General features: G+C 40.9%; 1 protein-coding gene across 7 annotated transcripts in view; it reads left to right on the top strand.

Annotated features, from left to right (window-relative positions):
* Cep128 (centrosomal protein 128) overlaps window positions 1–18,756 on the top strand; it is a 354,331-nt gene that overhangs the window by 42,720 nt on the left and 292,855 nt on the right. For all 7 annotated transcript variants that reach the window (XM_085697793.2, XM_085697795.2, XM_085697792.2 and 4 more), the window contains 2 exons: window positions 1,038–1,110; window positions 8,900–9,016. In XM_085697793.2, the coding sequence (XP_085553919.2) occupies window positions 1,038–1,110; window positions 8,900–9,016 (190 nt within the window). The remainder of the gene's footprint in view (window positions 1–1,037; window positions 1,111–8,899; window positions 9,017–18,756) is intronic.

Below are 18,756 nucleotides of genomic sequence, written 5' to 3' on the forward strand. Positions count from 1 at the left end.
AATAACCCCAAAATGACAGCCACACAGCAAGCCTGCAAATTCAGCCAGGTTAGAGTCAGAAAGTAAGTGGCCTTTGAGAAGAATGTTGCCAAGGGGCAGGACTAGGCTATGTGTATATGGATGACTCATGCAGAAAGGGGCTTATCAATGGACATGATGAACACCCCCAAATGATGACAAAAATTAGGGGGAAAAACACCCCAGAGTGACGATCCAAGTGTGAGGCTGATTGAAATGTGCAGGATAGAAGGTGAGTCCAAGAGTGAAGGCCGCCCTGTGCAACATGCACTTTGTAAAAGCCCACAGGTAAGTGACAGACGAGCTCACAATAGCAGTAAATAGTCCAGTATCGCCAAGGAGTTAGTGAACGAGGCACTTCAAAACAAGGAGTCACTGGAAAGTATTTGATTGAAAATGATGAAGGTAACAAGCTAGAGGATTCCGAGAGGAGAAGGCATTTGGATGCTAGTCGGGAGTGCATCCAAAGGGAGTAGAGATGGGCTGCAGACCTGTTCTTTCAAGTCTTTTCTGGACTGCATGAGCGCTGCTGTCTCTGATTCACTGCACTAATCAGGATGGAGTTTGTGTCCCTCAAACAGGTTATCAGAGGAGTTTTATTCTTCCTCTGTCTTTTTAGAATTCTATCTTCGTTTCTTCTTAACTTGAAAGTGAGGGCTGCTGGAGCTCAGTGTGGTGGTGGTGCTCAAAGTTGGGGCCCCAGGTCCACAGCTTCAGCATTGTGTAGGAATTTGCAGAACTGCACATTCTTGGACCCCATCCCTGACTTAGTTTTTCCGAGATTTCTTGACAGGGTCTCTGTGGCATGTTTTAACAGGCCCTTGAGAAGAATTCAGTTGAGAAGTGTGAAATAACAATTATTGTGAGGGGTGGGGTTCAGCTGAGGGGTAAAGCACTTACCTAAGAAGTGCCAAACCCTAGTTTTGGCTCCCAGCTCAAAACAGTGACGACATCAACAAAAACCATTATGTCTTTAAAAAAATTAATTAGCTGGAAACTCTTTTACTTTCTTTGCTTAGGTCGGATGCTGAAACAAAAAGGGCTTTGGAAGAATTGACCGAAAAGCTTAATGAAGCCCAGAAGCAAGATGTGGTGAGAAGTCTTTCTTTATAAAGTTTTATTACGTAAGCTGTAATAATGAGTGGTGCTGTGTGCTTGCAATTCCAACACTCAGGAGGCTAAGGCAGACGATCACAAGTTTGAAGCCAGCTTGAGTAGTGTAGATGGTCCTAGACTAGTATGAATGCATAGCAAGGCACTGTTGCTCTCTTCAAAAAAAAAAAAAATCCAAAAAGCAAAAACAAACACCTGAACCAAAGTTTAGTTCCACTTCTAGATAAATAGGAGGGTGGTGACCAGACTGGTCTGACTCTAATGACACTTAGCAGAATAACTTTTTGGATACAATATGTCATTTTGTCAAAACAAATATTCATGTGCTTATTGTGAAATGTTCATGTATTTAATGAATTTAACTCTGAAATCTCATAATAATAATAGATAACACGTAGAATTAATTTATAAATTTTGAAATTGTAGAATTTTTATGAATATCTGAAATATATTTTAAAGTTATGATCAGTGGTTCCTCCTACAGTTTTTATTAAGTTCTGTGCAGCATTTGCTGTTAGGTGACTGTCTCCATGACCCTGTTGTCCGGGTGGGACATCCTTGCTCTCTGTGATGATTAGTATCATTGTCCATGTGACTGGATTTAGAAGCTCCTGAAGATTGGTGAGACACACACTGCCGAGCTTCTGAGGGCTGTTCCAGGGAGGATTAATGGAAGGGAGAGCTCTTCCCTGAGTGTGGGAGATACCACATAATAGGCTGGGGCCCAGACAAAAATGAAAGGGGAGAGAACTAGCCAAGTTCCGGTGTCCTCCTCCCTCTGTCTCTTGACTGTCACGATGTGCGCTGTTTCCTGCTGCACCCGTCCATGCTCTAGTGAATCTTTTGAAAGTGAGAATTCTCCTACCTTAAACTGCTCTCTCAGGTCTTTGGTAACAGTGACAAGAAATGGAATGGTAATTTATTGAATATGATGAGATTTTTAAATTTCCTAGTGACCAAGTTTTATTGTTCATGTATTTATTATTATCAAATCTTTATACCTGAATCTAGTTTAGCCTGGGCTATGTATTTGAGACCCAGTTTCAAAACATCAGACAAAACAAATAATTATTTTACTCTTATTCTGGTTTTCTATTTTTCTTTCTACTTTTTCTTTTCTTTTTTGAAAAACAATAAAAGAAAATTCCACTGAAGTGTTAATAAACTTGTCAGCTCCAGGAGCAATTTTCTCACTTCCCACAGTTTGTTTTCCCAAGATAAGAGAAGTCAACAGATTTTTTTCTCCTAGAATATTATTTTCTAATTTAACTTCCTAGTTTAAACAGACTGTATTTCTTCAGTGAACTGTGTTTATAGTTCCCTTTAGGTAGGCTGAGTTCATCTTGGAGTTTGAATGTAGTAGCTGCGTGTGTCAAGAGATGGATGTCCTCTATCTTCAAAGAGGCGACTCAGTGGCTGCCCTAGTGAAGTGTGCCCATTTCAGAAACAGGAGAACTTTACTATATCACTCACCTTTCCTCCGTGCCATTCATTTCTTTGGGAAGGGCCATAGGAAATCCAAGACTTAATATTTGTCTTCTGTGGAAGTAAGGAGACTCTTACCATTAAGCCTGGGGAGTGGGTGTGTGACCAGGATCTGCATGCTTACATTTTCTCATCTCCTGTTTGAATTGTATCAATTAAAAATGTTTCAAATATCAAGTACTTCAGTCATCTGCCATTTTTGGGACTGGCGAGATGGCTCAGTGGGTACAAACCCTTGCCATGCAAGCTTGAGTTCCATCCCCAGAACCATCTTAGACAGAGAGAACCAGCTGGAATGTTGTCTTCTGACTTCCACAGGTGCACCAGGGCATGCCCCCCACATCAATAACTGTGATAATAGTCATAATAATAATAAATGAAATTCATTTAAAAAGAAGTCTCTTTCTGGTTTGAACATACTGACTTTGTAGTTAACTGAATAGTTACACAGCAAAAATGTCTACGTCGTTGTCTTATTGACACACTAGTTAAGTGTGAGCTGAGTGTAGACATTTAACACCCTCTTCAACTTAGGAAATGATGATTCGGTTTTTTTTTTATAAATTCTGGAATGGAACCTTTCACTTGATAGGACTTCTGAAGCGTTGCATGTTCTTTAAGGTTCTAAAAAAATTGTATTAAGTTAAAATGAACATCTAGAAAGGCCCACATGCCATTGTGCATTTTGGTGGTTTACCACAGCTAACCCACCCAGATCTGAACATGGCACATTTGTAGCATCCTTTGGAAACTCCTTATTGTCCCTTCACATCCCTAGCTCTTCAGTCCTTTCTAGGACTGATGTTTGGATGTTTCATGCTAAGTTAACCCTTCCCCTTATGCGCTCTGAAGTGGAATATACAGGGCATGCTTTACTGTGTGCGGCCCCTTTTGCTACTCATTAGGATTGTACCTGGTCATGGGCAAAGTTTCAGGGTCTTGCACTCTTATATTTGTTTCAGTACTGCGTGGATTTATTGTAATATGTTTTAGCATTCCATGATAAACATGTGAGATATTTCAGAGTTTGGGCTGTTGTGGATAATACAGCTTCTACAACTATTGTTACTTCCTTGTGCATGTGTGCACATTTCTGTTGGTACATTCATTAGGTGCTTTCAAGTTTAGTAGACACCGGTAAATACATTTCTGAGCAGGATGCACTAACTCACCCCTGTGGACAGTCTGATAATTTGTGTGGATCTTTGTGCTTCCTGGCACTCGCCAGCGCTGTCTTTTGGCTAGTGAATCACATTGTCTCACCATGAGTGGCTTTTGCATTTTCGTGATTACTAATGATCTTCTTTTCGAATGTTCGTGGGCTGTTGGAGACTTTTGTATTTCTTGCTCAATTTTCTATTGAGTTAAACTTGTCCTATTTATTTTATGGGTCTCTTTTTGAACCCAGAGTTCTACAATTTTTTGAGGTGTTGACAGCCATCAAGCCCAGCTGACCTCTTCTCTCTCTCTCTCTCTCTCTCTCTCTCTCTCTCTCTCTCTCTCTCTCTCTCTTTTAACTTTTAATTTTGTTTTGGTGTGGATTTAACATCATGAATTCTGATTCCACTTATCTCCTCGTGTCTCCTCACATCTTTTCTCTGCCCTTCCAACCCCCACACCCTGCCAAAAAAAAAAAAAATTAAAAGGAAAACCAAAAACCAGACCAAACCAAACCAAACAAACAAACAAAATAAAAAAAAGAATCTTGTCATAGAAGCTGTGATTTGGTCTGTTGAATCACACAGTTTACCCTTTAGTCCATTAATCTTTACTTGTCTGACTTGAGGCTCTGGCTTCTGCTACATCACTGAAATGGGTTCTCACCGTTGCCCTGTGTTGTGGAGATCCTGCTGTTTCTGATCTGTAGGTTTGTCCCCTAGAAAGGCAGAGCCTTTCTATTAATCGAGAAAATTTGAGATGTCCGATTGTATACTTTGTTGAATTACACACCCGCCAGCTCTTATCAAGTTATATTACAGTTGAGCGTTTCTGCCCTGTGCTGTTAAGTCTGGCTTTCTGGTAAGCGAGGCTTGAGTAAGGGCTTCTCCAGCCTCACGTGGTCTGCAGTCCTGATTAAAACCAGCAATCTTAATCAAAGCCTAAAACAATATTGTTGAATTTTACCCGGCCTTCTGAAGGCCACATGATGTTTGTGCAAAGCTTAATTTAGATTTTGTGACTCACTTATTCCAGCTGATGTCAACTTTTACAGTTGGGACTGGCTGCCATATTGTGCAGTGTCCGTGAATTCTGGGTAGCTTGCTGTCAGAGAAGATGCAGTTTTGTTGTGAGAGCAGTAAACGCCAAGGGATCCGCGACTGGTCTCCCCTCTAGAGCTAAGTTTAAACAGAGTTACAGGTCACTGTGGGGAATTTAAATATTGAATACATGCAGAAGAGAAGATAAATGACGGCCTCCGACTCCGACCAGTTTCCCTTTCTGTTGGTGCTCGTTGTTAATCACATTTATTGTGCATTATTCTGAGGCGACAATTGGTTATTGTGTATTTTTCTCAGTGAATAAAATATATCTTGGAGGTTTATGGAACTCATTTTTCTTTGAGAGACAAAAAGTATTGGTTATTGTCAAACATGCCAAAATATGACTTGTTCATTCTTTGTGAATCATAATTTTGTTGTTGTTGGTGTTTGATCCAAACCATGCATTGGAAAGGAATAGTTATTATTGATAGCATGAATTATGGTGATTTTTTCTGTTAATAGTTAATTGTGATAATCCAAGTTGCATAGCCCTCATAGGAGAAATTTCATTTTATTAGTTGCCTATATTTCACCTTGTCAAGTGCGATTGGAGTATGTATTTTGATTATTTATAGAGAAAAATTTCAACTTACTTTAGTTTTCTATAGTTGGGTTCCTATTAAAACCAAAAGTAGATGCAGCTCTTTGTGATGGTGGCTGTTAGTGGAATTCCGAGAGTTTAGTCTACTACTACCGCATGCAGTCCACCATGGGTGTTGTGTAGACCACAGCAATGGGACAAATAACAAATATTTCTTTAAATAGCATTCTAGTTTCATTCTGCTGCCGGAATGAACACAGTGGCCAGAAGCAATTGAGGGAAAGAAAGGATTTATTTGGCTTACACTTCCAGGCCATAGTTCATGGCTGAGGGAATCAGACTCTGAAGCAGAAGTCTTGGAGGAATGATACCTGTGGTTCACTCCCAGACTCATGTTTTTTTTCTTTTCCTTTTTTTATATTTATTTATTTATTATGTATACAGTATTCTGTCTGCAGGCCAGAAGAGGGCACCAGGCCTCATTACAGATGGTTGTGAGCCACCATGTGGTTGCTGGGAATTGAACTCAGAACCTTTGGAAGAGCAGGGAATGCTCTTAAACGCTGAGCCATCTCTCCAGCCCCCCAGACTTAAGTTTAGCTGGCATTTTTATGCAGCTCAGGACTATCTACCCAGGAAATGGTGCTGTGTACAGTGGGCCAGGCCCTCTTGCATCAATTAATAACCAATATAATACCCTACAGGCCAATCTGATCTAGGAAATCCTTCAATAGAGGCTTTTTTTTCTCAGATGACATAAGGTTGTGTCAAGTTCAAATCATTCCCTTCTCTTTTAGACTTTTGAGACTCATTCTGGCCTCAGACTCCTTATGTAGCCAGGATTGTCCTTGAACTCATGACTCCCCTACTTTTATTCCCCAAGCACTGGAGTTATAGATACGCACCACCAAACCTTGCTTTATATGTCCTTTTAAATGACAGGTTTACTGAGCTATAATTTATCACCATATTAATCTACTCTAATGTGTAATTTAGTACTTTGTTGTAAATTTACTGAGCTGTGCAACTGTCCCACAGTTCAATTTAGATCATTGCTACCAGTCCAGCAAGTTCCCTCATGCATTCTTAAAAAGATAAGTGTCTGTGTGTGTGTGTGTGAGAGAGAGAGACAGAGAGACAGAGAGAGAGAGAGAGAGAGAGAGAGACAGACAGACAGACAGACAGACAGAAAAAGAGACAGAGAGTATACCAAAGTGTGCACATAGGCCCTTTAATATATCTCATATTGTGGTGACACCAAACCATAAAATTTGTTTTCATTGCTATGTCATAACTGTAATCTTGCTACTGTAATGAATCATAGTGTAAATACCTGTGTTTTCCAATGGTCTTAGGTGAATCCTGTGAAAGGTCATTTGAGTCATGACCCACAGGTTGACAAACACTGATGTTGGAGGTCAGAGGACAACTTGAGGTGTTGATCATTGCTTTCTGCCTTGTTTGAGGCAGGGTCTCTTGCTTATGTGTGGAGCTGACTTTACAAAGTCTGTTTGAAAGAAGGGGCTTCATCTTAAGCCATATGATGAGCTGGCACTTACCAGCTCCAGAAGTGTGCTGCAATAGCAGAATTTAAGCCGATACCCTAAGAAATCATCAGTTAAGGGGCAGGGCCACAAAATTTAATGATGTCCAGATGTTGCTGAGAGGCATCCTGTTTTTGAAAATACCTTGTCAGTTATTAATGGCCCTTTGTTAGGATTTTTGTGCCCCCAAACTGACCAATAGTTCCAAATACTACCTTACTCTATGCCCTCCTTACCCAATTCCAATATGGCAGGACATGGACACCCCTGGCTCACCCACCATGCTGGGGTGCTGGAAAGGAGAGGTTCCAACTTGGATTTGTAGAGTAAAGACCCTCATGCACTTTACATCAGAAAGTGGGCTCTGTGAATTCATTTGGGAATCAGTAACGTGGGCAGAACATTTAGAGCTGTGTCTGCCAGGTTGGGTGACCCAGGAGCTCCTGGGATTCTGTGTCCACATCTCATCTTGCTTTAGGAGATCTAGGATCACACATGCTTGTCACTCTGTAGATCTAAGATCACACATGCTTGTCATTCTGTAGATCTAAGATCACACATGCTTGTCACTTTGTAGTCTAGGATCACACATGCCTGTCCCTCTGTAGATCTAGGATCTCACATGCCTGTCACTCTGTAGATCTAGGATCACACATGCCTATCTCTCTGTAAATCTAGGATCACACATGCCTGTCCCTTTGTGGATCTAGGATCACACATGCCTGTCATCTGTAGATCTAGGATCTTACATGTCTGTCACTCTACAGATCTAGGATCTTACATGCCTATCACTCTGTAGATCTGGGATCACACTTGCCTGTCACTCTCTAGATCTAGCATCACACTTGCCTGTCACTCTCTAGATCTAGGATCATACATGTCTGTCACTCTCTAGATCTAGGATCATACATGTCTGTCACTCTACAGATCTAGGATCACACATGCCTGTCACTCTGTGGATCTAGGATCACATATGCCTGTCACTCTGTAAATCTAGGATCATACATGCCTGTCACTCTCTAGATCTGGAATCACACATGCCTGTCCCTCTGCTTTATCATGTGTGTTTTGGGATGTGAGCTCAGGTTCTCGCTGTTGTGTGGCAAGCACCTTAACTACTGACTCATCTCTCTAGCCCCACGAGCAGACCCTTCTTGACTTTTCATGAAGCACAGAACAAGCATCAAAATGTTTTTAATAATAGGGCTTTATTTATTCTTTTCAATGAATACTAGATGTCTATGTTCCCCAGACGTATAAATTGTCAGTGTTAATAATTTTATGGAGATAGATACTGACATATATAAAATCTTTTTGAATTTGCACATTTTATAAAGGAAGATCTTGTGTCATAGAGAAGAATTCTTTCATGTTTGTCTTTGAGTCCTAATTAAATATTTTCCAGTTTGCCTTTAGTGTTTGATCTTTTCAACTTTTTATTTTTAGTAAGTCACAGTTGAGATCCTTGGCAAGCTCACGCAAAGCACCTTGGGTGACATATTGCACACTCACGGCAGGGTCTTCCAGACATCACACTCATGGATAAAAAAGATAGAAAGAAGGAAAGTGATAGGAAGGTTGAATTGGATAATAAAGACAATTGCTGGCATAGTAGTTTTCCACTTTGCATCACCAGAGGGCGCTCTTCTCTTGTTAGTGTGTTTGAATGCTGTGTGGTAGTTTGAAAATTTTGAGCCCTCTTGGTGGGGTCTAGGAGTCCTGCTGATGGGAATCTAGGTTTGGATATTTTTAAAACTGATGATTGATTTTTATTTTAACTTTCAATTAATATTTTAGCCAGGAGTCCTAAATGGTGTCATTAGGAAGGGTTCCATAAACAAGTCAGTGCTTTAGGTGCAGTCTTCCGGGACATCAAGGGTTCTCAGTTTCATCTTGTGCTTGCTCCCTAATGCCACTGTCTCTCTGTTCGTATTGAGGTTTCAGATCGAGTGGAGCGGCGGCTTCAGGAAATAGAGAGGGAGATGCGCACAGAACGGGAGCTGGTGGAGCGACGCCAGGACCAGTTGGGATTCGTGTCCTTGAAGCTTCAGGAGGTTTGTGAGAAGTACTTTCTCGGGATTTGCATTGTTAATTACTCATTGCTAAAATGCCTGTAGTTCTGGGTGGGATGTAGCTTAGTTGGCAGAACACCACAAAAGCGAGGTGTGGTGTTGTCCACCTGTATCCCTGCACTTGGGAGGTGGAGTCGGGCAGACAAGAAGTAGTCATATGCCTGTCATCTGTAGATCTCGGATCGCACATGCCTGTAATGTAATTTATCTTGTAAGAGAAGTATAGCATCCAGTCATAGTTCAGAATGTAGAATGAGGCATTCTATATTTTGTTTTGAAAAGTTTTTGTCCTTCAACACTTTTTGGTTCCAGTTTCCTCCACAGAGAACGGGAGTAATACTCTCTACCTAATCGCATAGGTGAGAAGATAACTGAGTTAAAGCTGGTGAGGCACTTCACATCGTCTGAAATGAGCTCAGCAGTGTGAACCGGAAGGAAAATCGCACTGATTGTTTTGTGGGTAGGGACCAGACACCAGGGAGGGCCACACTATGGCTCATTTTGTAAATAAAATTTTATTGGGTCCCAACTATTCCTGCTCATTCAAGTACCATCCTTGGATACTTATGTGACACAGTCCAGGTTTGAGCTGTGTGACATAAAATGTCCTGCTTACGATATGGTAGTCTGAATTTTGTAGACATTTGCTTATCTGTGACTTAGTTCAGAAGCAGAGGTTAGTTCCTCTTTATGTGTTCATTCTTCTTATATTGAAACTGTAGATTTATAATGTTAAAAAATAGAACAAAGAATTTTTGTTTAATTCATATTTTACTAGACTGACTTTATCATCTTTTCTAATATAGCCAAAGTGTATAGTATTTTGTTTTGAAGTGGTTTTGTCAAGGCTGCAAGTGTAATGTTGTCTTAAGGCCTCTGTCACTGTGATAAAACACCATGACCATAGGCACTTGGGGAACAAAGTGTTTATTCCATCTTGCAGTTCCGCATCATACTCCATCACCGAGGGTCGTCAGGGCAGGAACCTCGAGCCAGGCTTCATGGAGAGACCATGGAACAGGATGCCGTACTGTCTTTCTCCTCATGGCTTACTTAGCCTGCCTTCTCTTAGCACCTAGGCCCACAAGCCCAGGACTGGCTTCACCCACAAGAAGCTGGACTCTTTCACATTGTCAGTCAAGAAAATGCACTACATGCAAATCTTATAGAGACATTTTTCCAACTGAGAGTCCTCCTTCCCCAATAACTCTTAACTTGTGTCAGGCTGACAAAACCCAGGCAGGACAAATGTAAATATATTTACATTAAAGGGCCTTTATAAATAGTTTATATTGTTAGGCCCAAGTAATGCTGCAAGCACAGTTTGAAGTGAAATGGGAAATGATATCTTTCTAGAGACAGGGTTAGATGCTCTAATATGGCAACTAAAGATGTTTCCTTCCTGTGGCAGCAGGCCTGATTCATTCCTGGCTTCTAAGTCACCATTCACAGGTACAACCAAAACAACAGGGTATAAACCACACAGAACAAAACGAATGTGTCCACTATGTGTATGGCTCAGGTAGGACTGGCAATTCAAATCACCTGTACTCAAGGGTACACGTACAAATTTTGTAAGGTCATGTCCGGTCAGAAGGAGTCACTGCCACTCGTGGGTAGCAGCCATTTGCACTTGCATTCCACGTGGGGTGCTCTGTAAAAGCCTGCCGCCGAACCACTGAAGCCAGCCTAGAGCCCAGTGTGTGTCAGCATGTGTTCATGTAGTTTTAGTTGGACGTAGCTGGTTTCTGATTGTCCATCTTGAGCCTGTGCCCCCCTTCAGCGGGTGACCCTTCTTCCACTTCTCCCACATTTGAGCTTACCAGCAACTTTTGTTCCTCCTGACTGTGCTCCATCCTTACTGTAAATATCTGTATTTAGTTTATCTCGTGTGCTTTCTTCAGCAATCCCAGGACAGTGATTGCAGCGATGGGCTTACCACCGTAGAGTGCTGTGACTGTACAGCAGATCTCGTGCAGGTTTGCTAATCATGCTCTTCCTGGGTCCAGGGTGGGAGCTCAGGCCGCATAGTGTTGGTTGATTTCTGCAACAGCGTTTTAGTTTTTAACTGGTGGTAAGTTTATAGGATGCTTTTGATTTTGGGGTTTTTGAACTCTTGGCAGGGAACCCTTGTATTGGGTCCTTTTCAGAACAGAACATCAGAAGTCACGTACTAGTGAGAGCTGCACACTAGACTCGGGTCCACTACAGCACTGCCATTACTCATTTCTCATAGTTTTATGAGGATCATTTTTTCCCCACTAATTGGGGAGGTGTTGTTGGTTTTCTGTGTAACAGTTCTTACTGTAGGTGGTGTCAAATAGTGATCCAAAGCCGCAGCTCTGCCACTGATGCCTGTGACCGGATCTTCTGTACCCACCATCTGTCCGTACCTTCCTGCCGCCCTCCCTCTCTCCCTGTCTGTCCTTCTGTCCATCTTAGTGGAGAGTCCTATTTTGTTCCTTTGATTATATTTATTCCCTGTCATTGAGGATTATTTTATTGAAATTCCTTTTCAGTATTTAATATATCTACAAAGTAATGAGAAAATCAAGAAAAGCAAAGAATCAAAACAAATCTGGAGTTTTATCTCATTTAAAATGCTTTTCCCTAAAAATTTCAAAAATATATGTGGTTACAATTTTTGACCTTGATCAACTGGCAGCTTTTTTCAAATATTAGTAGATGCTGTCAATTCAAACTAGGAAAGAAGATTCTATCCAGAAAGTGTAGTGGAAGCTGAAAGAAAGCATTTCCCTTGCCTATAAAAAATTGCGTTTTTCTTCTCCATTTCTCCAAAGGAGGCATGCCCCTGTACCTGGTAATCGCTTACAGGATGCTTTGTTGAATAATTAGATGGAGCATGTGGATAGCACCCTCCCTTATTTAATCTTGATTTTTATACATTTGTTCTGAAAGCAAATTGCATCTGGTGAGCGTAAGAATAGTACTGAAGTGACAATTGTTCTTTTTTGCAGGAGGAAATTAGAGAAAATTTCCACACTTATTTTCCTCTCTTTGCAGAATGCACTGAATTACAAAGAAAGGGGAGAGGAAGATTGCTTCCCACCCCAGTTCTCGGGAAGCCAAAGCCCGAGTATGTGTGTTGCGATTATCTATTGGCTCAAAGCTGAGCTGGCTGTGGTTTGGATCGCATCTCTGACAGTACAATAGGGGATCACTTGATAAGAAAACTTTAATTTTGTATTTTGTCACTTTAATGTAAGCAGTGACCTATACGTTTTTAAAAGGTGCTTGTGGCTTATAAACAGCGTTGGAAACTGTAAAAAGATTAATTTGGGCTTTTTCCTGTTCCCAAGTTAAATCGCTTAGGGTGCTCTGGAAAGGTCATGTTTAAGGAGGACGCTTTGCTTTCTTTTTCATATTCGAAAATGCTTATGGAAATATCTGTACTAAATGGTAACAGTCACTGGCGTGTTTGTGTCTGACTTTGGTGCGAGTTGACGTCATAAGTGGGTAAGAACACCTGGACTTTTTAGCCATTACACTCCTTTACCTTCTTAAATGTGTATTTCAAAGAGTGAAAAATTATAACCCTTAAAAGTTGTTAAGAAATTAGGAGAACTCACTAAAAACATCCTGGGGGTTGGAGGTTGAAAGTCATTTTCAGCTGGAGCTCCAAGGGGCAGGCCTAATGCAGCAGATGCTTCTGATGGAGAGATGAAGCCCAGGGGCTTCCGCCTCTCTGCATGTAATGAAAAGCAGTGTTAACCACTGGAAATTGGTGGAAGCAAAGTGAATCTCCTTCCTATAGAATTATTTACCTTCTTTCTGTTGCCATAAGCTCTGGGATTTCATTTCCTGTTTGAACACAGTCACCCCTGTTGCAGTGCGTGGATGGCAGGCTTTCTCACAGGAGTAAGGCGTTTCAGAGGCTTTGGGTCCCTGCATCACAACAGCGAGGAAAGTCCCATTGGGATGGCTTGTTGATTATAGTTTGTGAGGTCATCTCTCTGTGTATCCTTTTACATTTTGGGTACTGGTATGAGTCACTTTTGTTGCTGTGCTTAAAGTACCATTACCCAAAATGACTAGCGGAAGAAAGAGTTTATTTGGGCGTGTGGTTTCAGAGGGAGAGTCCATGATGGCAGAGCAGGCATGGCAGCATTTGCCTGAGCAGGAAGCTGGGAGATAGCTTCTACTGCAAGCAGAAAACAGAGCAAGCAAACTGGACAATGTAGTGCTGTTTTGTTTATGATCTAACAGTTAGAGCTTGCCTGAATAACAGAGGGCAGAGCTAAGCCACTAGGTAGCCACAGAGGCCAGGCAATGGTGCACACACTTTAATCCCAGCATGTGGGAGACAGAGGCAGATGGACCTCTGTGAGTTCAGGGCCACCCTGGGCAACACGAGATTGAATCAGTCCAAAAGAGAAACAGAGCTAAGCAGTGCTGGTTCACACTTTAATCCCAGCACTAGGGATTTGGAGACAGGAGTGATATGACTGGACGGAGAGAGGAATGTAAGGAGGGAGGAGACAGGAGCTCAGATGAGTCTGAGGATTCAGTCTGAGAGCAGTCTGAGGTTTCATAGAGAGGATTCATAGAGACCAGATCGTCCCTGTGGTCTGAGCATTGGTAGAGGTAAGAATTCTGGTGGCTGGCTGCTCTGCTTCTCTGACCTTCAGCATTAACCCTTATATCTGACTCTAGGTTTTTATTATTAGACCAATTAGAATTCGTGCTACATCCAGTGAGGCAAAGCCTTGGGAAGAGCAGTTCAGCTTGGGGACGCAGGAGGCCTGACTGTCAAGTGTTGAGTCCCTTCTTGTCACCACTCTTTCCTCACGAGTGAGTCTGTGCAGGTTTTTGCACATTTGTTGGCTGTGCATTGGTGCTTTTGTAGAGCTCTTGTTTATTTTTACTTTTGTGAAATTATTGGACTACTTGAGTTTCCTGAAAGTTTTTTTTTTGTATAAAGTGGAGAAAGAACTTGTGTATTTTCTGTGACTATTAGCTGCCTAAGCATACTGTTTGAGCACTCGCTTTTTCTGCACCGATCGAACACTGTGCCTATTGTGTATCAGTTTCCCACTACATCTGTCTCACAATTGATGTGCTTGCCTGTTGCTATTCCAGTATCATTCTGTCTTAGTCATCATTGCTCTTATTATGATATTGTAAATAATGAAAATGAATATCCTTCATTATGCTCTATGAAAAACCATCTTGGCATTTTGATCATAATTATTTTAAATATATACACTAATTTGAATGGAAGGTCTTTTATAATGTTTTTCAACAATTTTTTGCAAAAATTGTTAATTTGAGGGTCCTGTGCACCTTAAAATTACTCCTTGATTCCCTAGGATCTTTTTTCTTAGTGGGAATGAGATGCATCCTTTCATTGTATCTAACTGGTTATGTAAAGTATACAGACGAGTAGCTAGTTTGTAAATGGCTTTTATATTCAGCAGCCTCGGAGGCATGATGGACTGGTTTTTAATGATCCTTTTATTTCCCCAACTCCCAAGCTGGTCTCCTTCCATGAGTAGAACCTGAGGGGCAATGTGAAATAGAATCACAGTCAGCGTGGATTGTGACCTTATTCTTCTTGATGTGTTTCAGAAGTGTGTCCTCGTCTGGTATCTGCTCCTAGGTTTGAAACAGCCGCTGATCACATAAACATTTCTCTTTGTTCTTTATTTGGCATGAGAATTTTTGTGTCTTTTGATTTCTTATTTTTATTTAAAATCATAATTAGTTATGACAGATGTAGAACCCCCGCTACTTTGTTTTATTTTATGACATCTTCATGTTACTGTTTTTAGTATTGCTGGTGATCAGTAGTTGTTGAGTTTGACTTAAATAGCTGAGAACTTTGTTAATGATATGTTGTATTTACACACTGCTGAATTAATTTGCTGGTTTTTAAAATAGCATTTTTACATTTACATTTATTGCTGTGATCAGTTCATAGCATTTTCTTTGTGCTGCCTTCCCTGATTTTAAGATGCAAGGTTATATCCATACTGGCCACCCTGCACAGAGCTCAACTTCAGATGGATCAAGGACCTCAACAGAAGGCTAGGCCGCTGAACCCGATAGAAGAGAAAGTGGTACATAGTCTTGAACTCATTGACACAGGAAAAAGCTTTCTGAACAGAATACTTGTTAGCATACTCACTAAGATCAACAATCAATAATTGGGACCTCACGAGACTGAAAAGCTTCTGTACAGTAATGACAGCATGATTCAGACAAAGTAGCAGGCTACAGAATGGAAAAAGATTTTTGCCAACTACACACCCTAAAGTGGGCTAATATTTAATATATATATAAAGAACTAATAAAATGGACATCAAGAAAGCAAACAACCCAGTTAAAAATGGGGCACAGCTCTAAACAGAGAATTCTCAAAAGAGAAAACTGAAATGACTGAGAAATACTTAAAAGAAATGTTCAGTATTGTTAGTCAGCAGAAAAATGGAAATCAAAATTACCTTTAGATTTCCTCTTACACCAGTCAGACTGGCCAAGATCAATAAAACAAATGCCATCACATGCTGGCCAGACTGTGTCATTGGGGAAACACTCCTCATTACTGGTGCTAGTGTAAACTTGTGCAATCACTATGCATATCAGCAACAGTTCCTCAGGAAGTCGGGGATAGATTTACTTCAAGATCTAGCTATATCACTCTTGGACATATACTGGAAGGATGTTTCCTTCTACTACAGAGACACTTGCTCAGCCTTGTTCATGGCTGTTCTATTCATAATAGCCAGAAATTTAAAATAGACTGGATATCCATCAGTGAATGAATGGGTAAAGAGAATGTTGTGCCTTTACATAATGGAATATTACTCAGGTAAGTAGATGGAGGTAGAAAAACAAATCATCCTGAGTGAGGGAGCCCAGTGTTTGCTTATATATGGGTGTAATGTCTTTGATAACAGGCTACGGTCTGTACATCCCCAGAGGTTAGGCAGATAGCAAGTGACTAAGGGAGACTTGGATTGCCTTAGGAAGAGGAAATAGAAGAGTTATGAATGAATGAGGGTGGGGGTGTGGGTGATGGGCCTGGAATAGAGGATTAAATGGGTAGGGGGAGTGAAGAGGGAATGGACCAGGTAAATCTAAGAATCATTTGAGGGGTTGCATGAAAACTAATATAGTAGAAGCTTCTTAAAACATATACATATATGAAAGAAATCTAAATGAAATCACCAAATAAAGATTTGGAGAGATGGAGCCCCAACGAGACATTTCTCATCACCAAATGAAATATCCATAGCTGAGAATGTGTAACATCAATGAGCTGTTGGCTGAAGGGGCTTCATAGACACCCTCAAACAACCAGGGGACTGCTGTCTACAAACCGATGGTAAGGCCCTGTTGCTGAAGACGACTCCTGCATAACTCATTGTACTCTGGGAAATTGAGCTGGTGCTTACCTAGATACTAGGTAGAGCCTCCCACCCCTACTAACTAGTGTTCATAATGCTGGGATGTACTCTGAATTCTGAAGAGACACAAATACCAACCCAGCTACAAAACCTTCCATCTACAATGGTGACCTGCCTGCCAGATATGCTGGTGCAATAGTGGCTCAAAGCTTGTTTGGGAATAACCAACAAATCTGATTGTCTTTAAGGTTCATGCCATGAGATGGAACTCATACCCAACACTGCTCTGGGGGTCATGAACCTGAGACTAGATAGGTCACTGACGTAGGGGAAAAAAATGCTACTGTTCTGCTAAAGGAATGTAGCAAAAAAAAAAAATTACACCTAATGACGTTCTGCTATACTCATAGATCAGTATCTTCCTTAACCATCATCAGAGAAGCTGCCTCCTGCAATAGATGGGAACAAATGCAGAGAGCCACAGCTGGAGAGAGTGCAGAGAGTAGAGACCTTGGAACACTCAGTCCTACAAGGTATCTCTTCAGCAAAATCCCCTCAGGGTTCAGAGAACTCTGCAAAAGAGGATGTAGAGAGATTGTAAGAGCCAGAAGGGATGGAGGACACCAAGAAAACAAGACTTTGTAGACACAGCAGGACTGATGAACATATGAACTCAAAGATATTATAACAGTATGCACAGGGCCTGCACAAGTGTAATCTAAATGGGGTCCCAGAGCTGGGAGGGGAAGTGGACATAAGCCCCCATCCCTAACTGTGGTAGTTTAAATGGAATTGCCCCTATAAGCTCATGGGGAGTGGCACTATTCAGAAATGTTGCTCTTTGGCATGGGTAAGGCTTTGTTGGAGGAAGTGTGTCACTGTGGAGGCAGACTTTGGTGACTCATATATGCTCAAGCTATGCCCAGTATCTCAGTCCATTTCCTGTTGCCTTTGGATCAAGATGTAGAATTCTCAGCTCCTTCTCCAGCACCATGTCTGCTGGCATGATGTCATGTCCCACCATGATGATAATGATGAGCTGTAAGCCTCCCAATTAAATGTTTTCCTTTGTAAGAGTTGCTGTGGTCATGGTGTCTCTTAACAGCAATAGAAACCCTATCTAAGACATTAATTTAGAAACTATCTCCAATTGATAACCACTTGCAAAAGATAAATTAGTTTTGTCCAATGGAGTATTACTGGGTATGTAAACCACACTTCATGTCAGGCTCTATGCCTAGCAGTAGATCGGCCAACACAAAGCAAACCTTATTTTTGGAGGTTCTTTGTCTCACAATGCTTTGTCAGGGCCTTTTTTCTTTTACCTTACAGGTGTTTTGTATGTATATGGTTTCTAGTTTTGTGTTCTTAGGGGATTTTTGCCTGCGTCTATATGTGTTTCTTTGTCTTTTTCTTTGGTGCTTTTTCCTTTATTGTTTTATTTTACTTTTTAAAATTATTTAGCTTGATTTCTAAGGAGAGAGGGGGAAAAAAGTGTGTATGTTGGCGGGAGGGAGCTTGGTGAAGACCTGGGAGGAGTAGGGGAGGGGAAAGCCTAATCAAAATATATGAAAAAAGTATTTTCAGTTAAAAAACAGAAAAGAAGCAAGTTACACTGATCTTAGCAAGTGAGTTTGCATATATTTCATCCTTACTGTTCCTGGTTTAATTTGTTTAAGAGAGAGATCCATTTCTTTAATGTTTGTTAGAACTCGAACGTAAAGTCATTTGTTCCTGCCCTTGTTTTGATAGTCGCATACTTGGTTTACAGAGCGTATTGATTTAGAAAGCAGTGATAGGCCTTGGTATTATTAGATATGCTGTTCCCTTTTTCATATACTCTGCTAGAAATCATGACTATATATGTGTGTGTGTGTGTGTGTAATAGTTTTCTTTTTGAGCAACTGTCTATTGTTTCAGCCTCTGCTCTCTGACTTTTCTATTAAAAAGAGTTTTCCATTTTATGTTTTATTCTTGCACATTAAATGCTTTTGTTTTTAAAAAGTCAAAACTTTAAAATTTATCACCAAATGAGCATATGCTGTGATGTCGTATTCTCTTAGGATACTTTCTTTCGAAATCCTTTGCTCTGTAGACCAGCCTGACTTCGAACGCTCAGAAATCCTCCTGCCTTCCAAGTGCTGGGGTTAAAGGCATGAGCTACCACAACCCAGCTATGGTTTTTAAACTCTGTTGGTTTTTTTTTGTAAATTTTTGATTTTTTTGAAATTTAGTGATACTTTCATTTTGACCTTGTTCAATGCTGTTTTTGTAAGGACTCCAGAATCCTTACAAAACCATCCCCTGATTTTCTGCCTTCCTTGGGCCCAGCATTTTATGTGAGAACCTATA

Source organism: Myodes glareolus, chromosome 11 (genome assembly GCF_982192425.1).
Source record: "Myodes glareolus chromosome 11, mMyoGla1.1, whole genome shotgun sequence".
NCBI classification, from domain to species: domain Eukaryota; kingdom Metazoa; phylum Chordata; class Mammalia; order Rodentia; family Cricetidae; genus Myodes; species Myodes glareolus.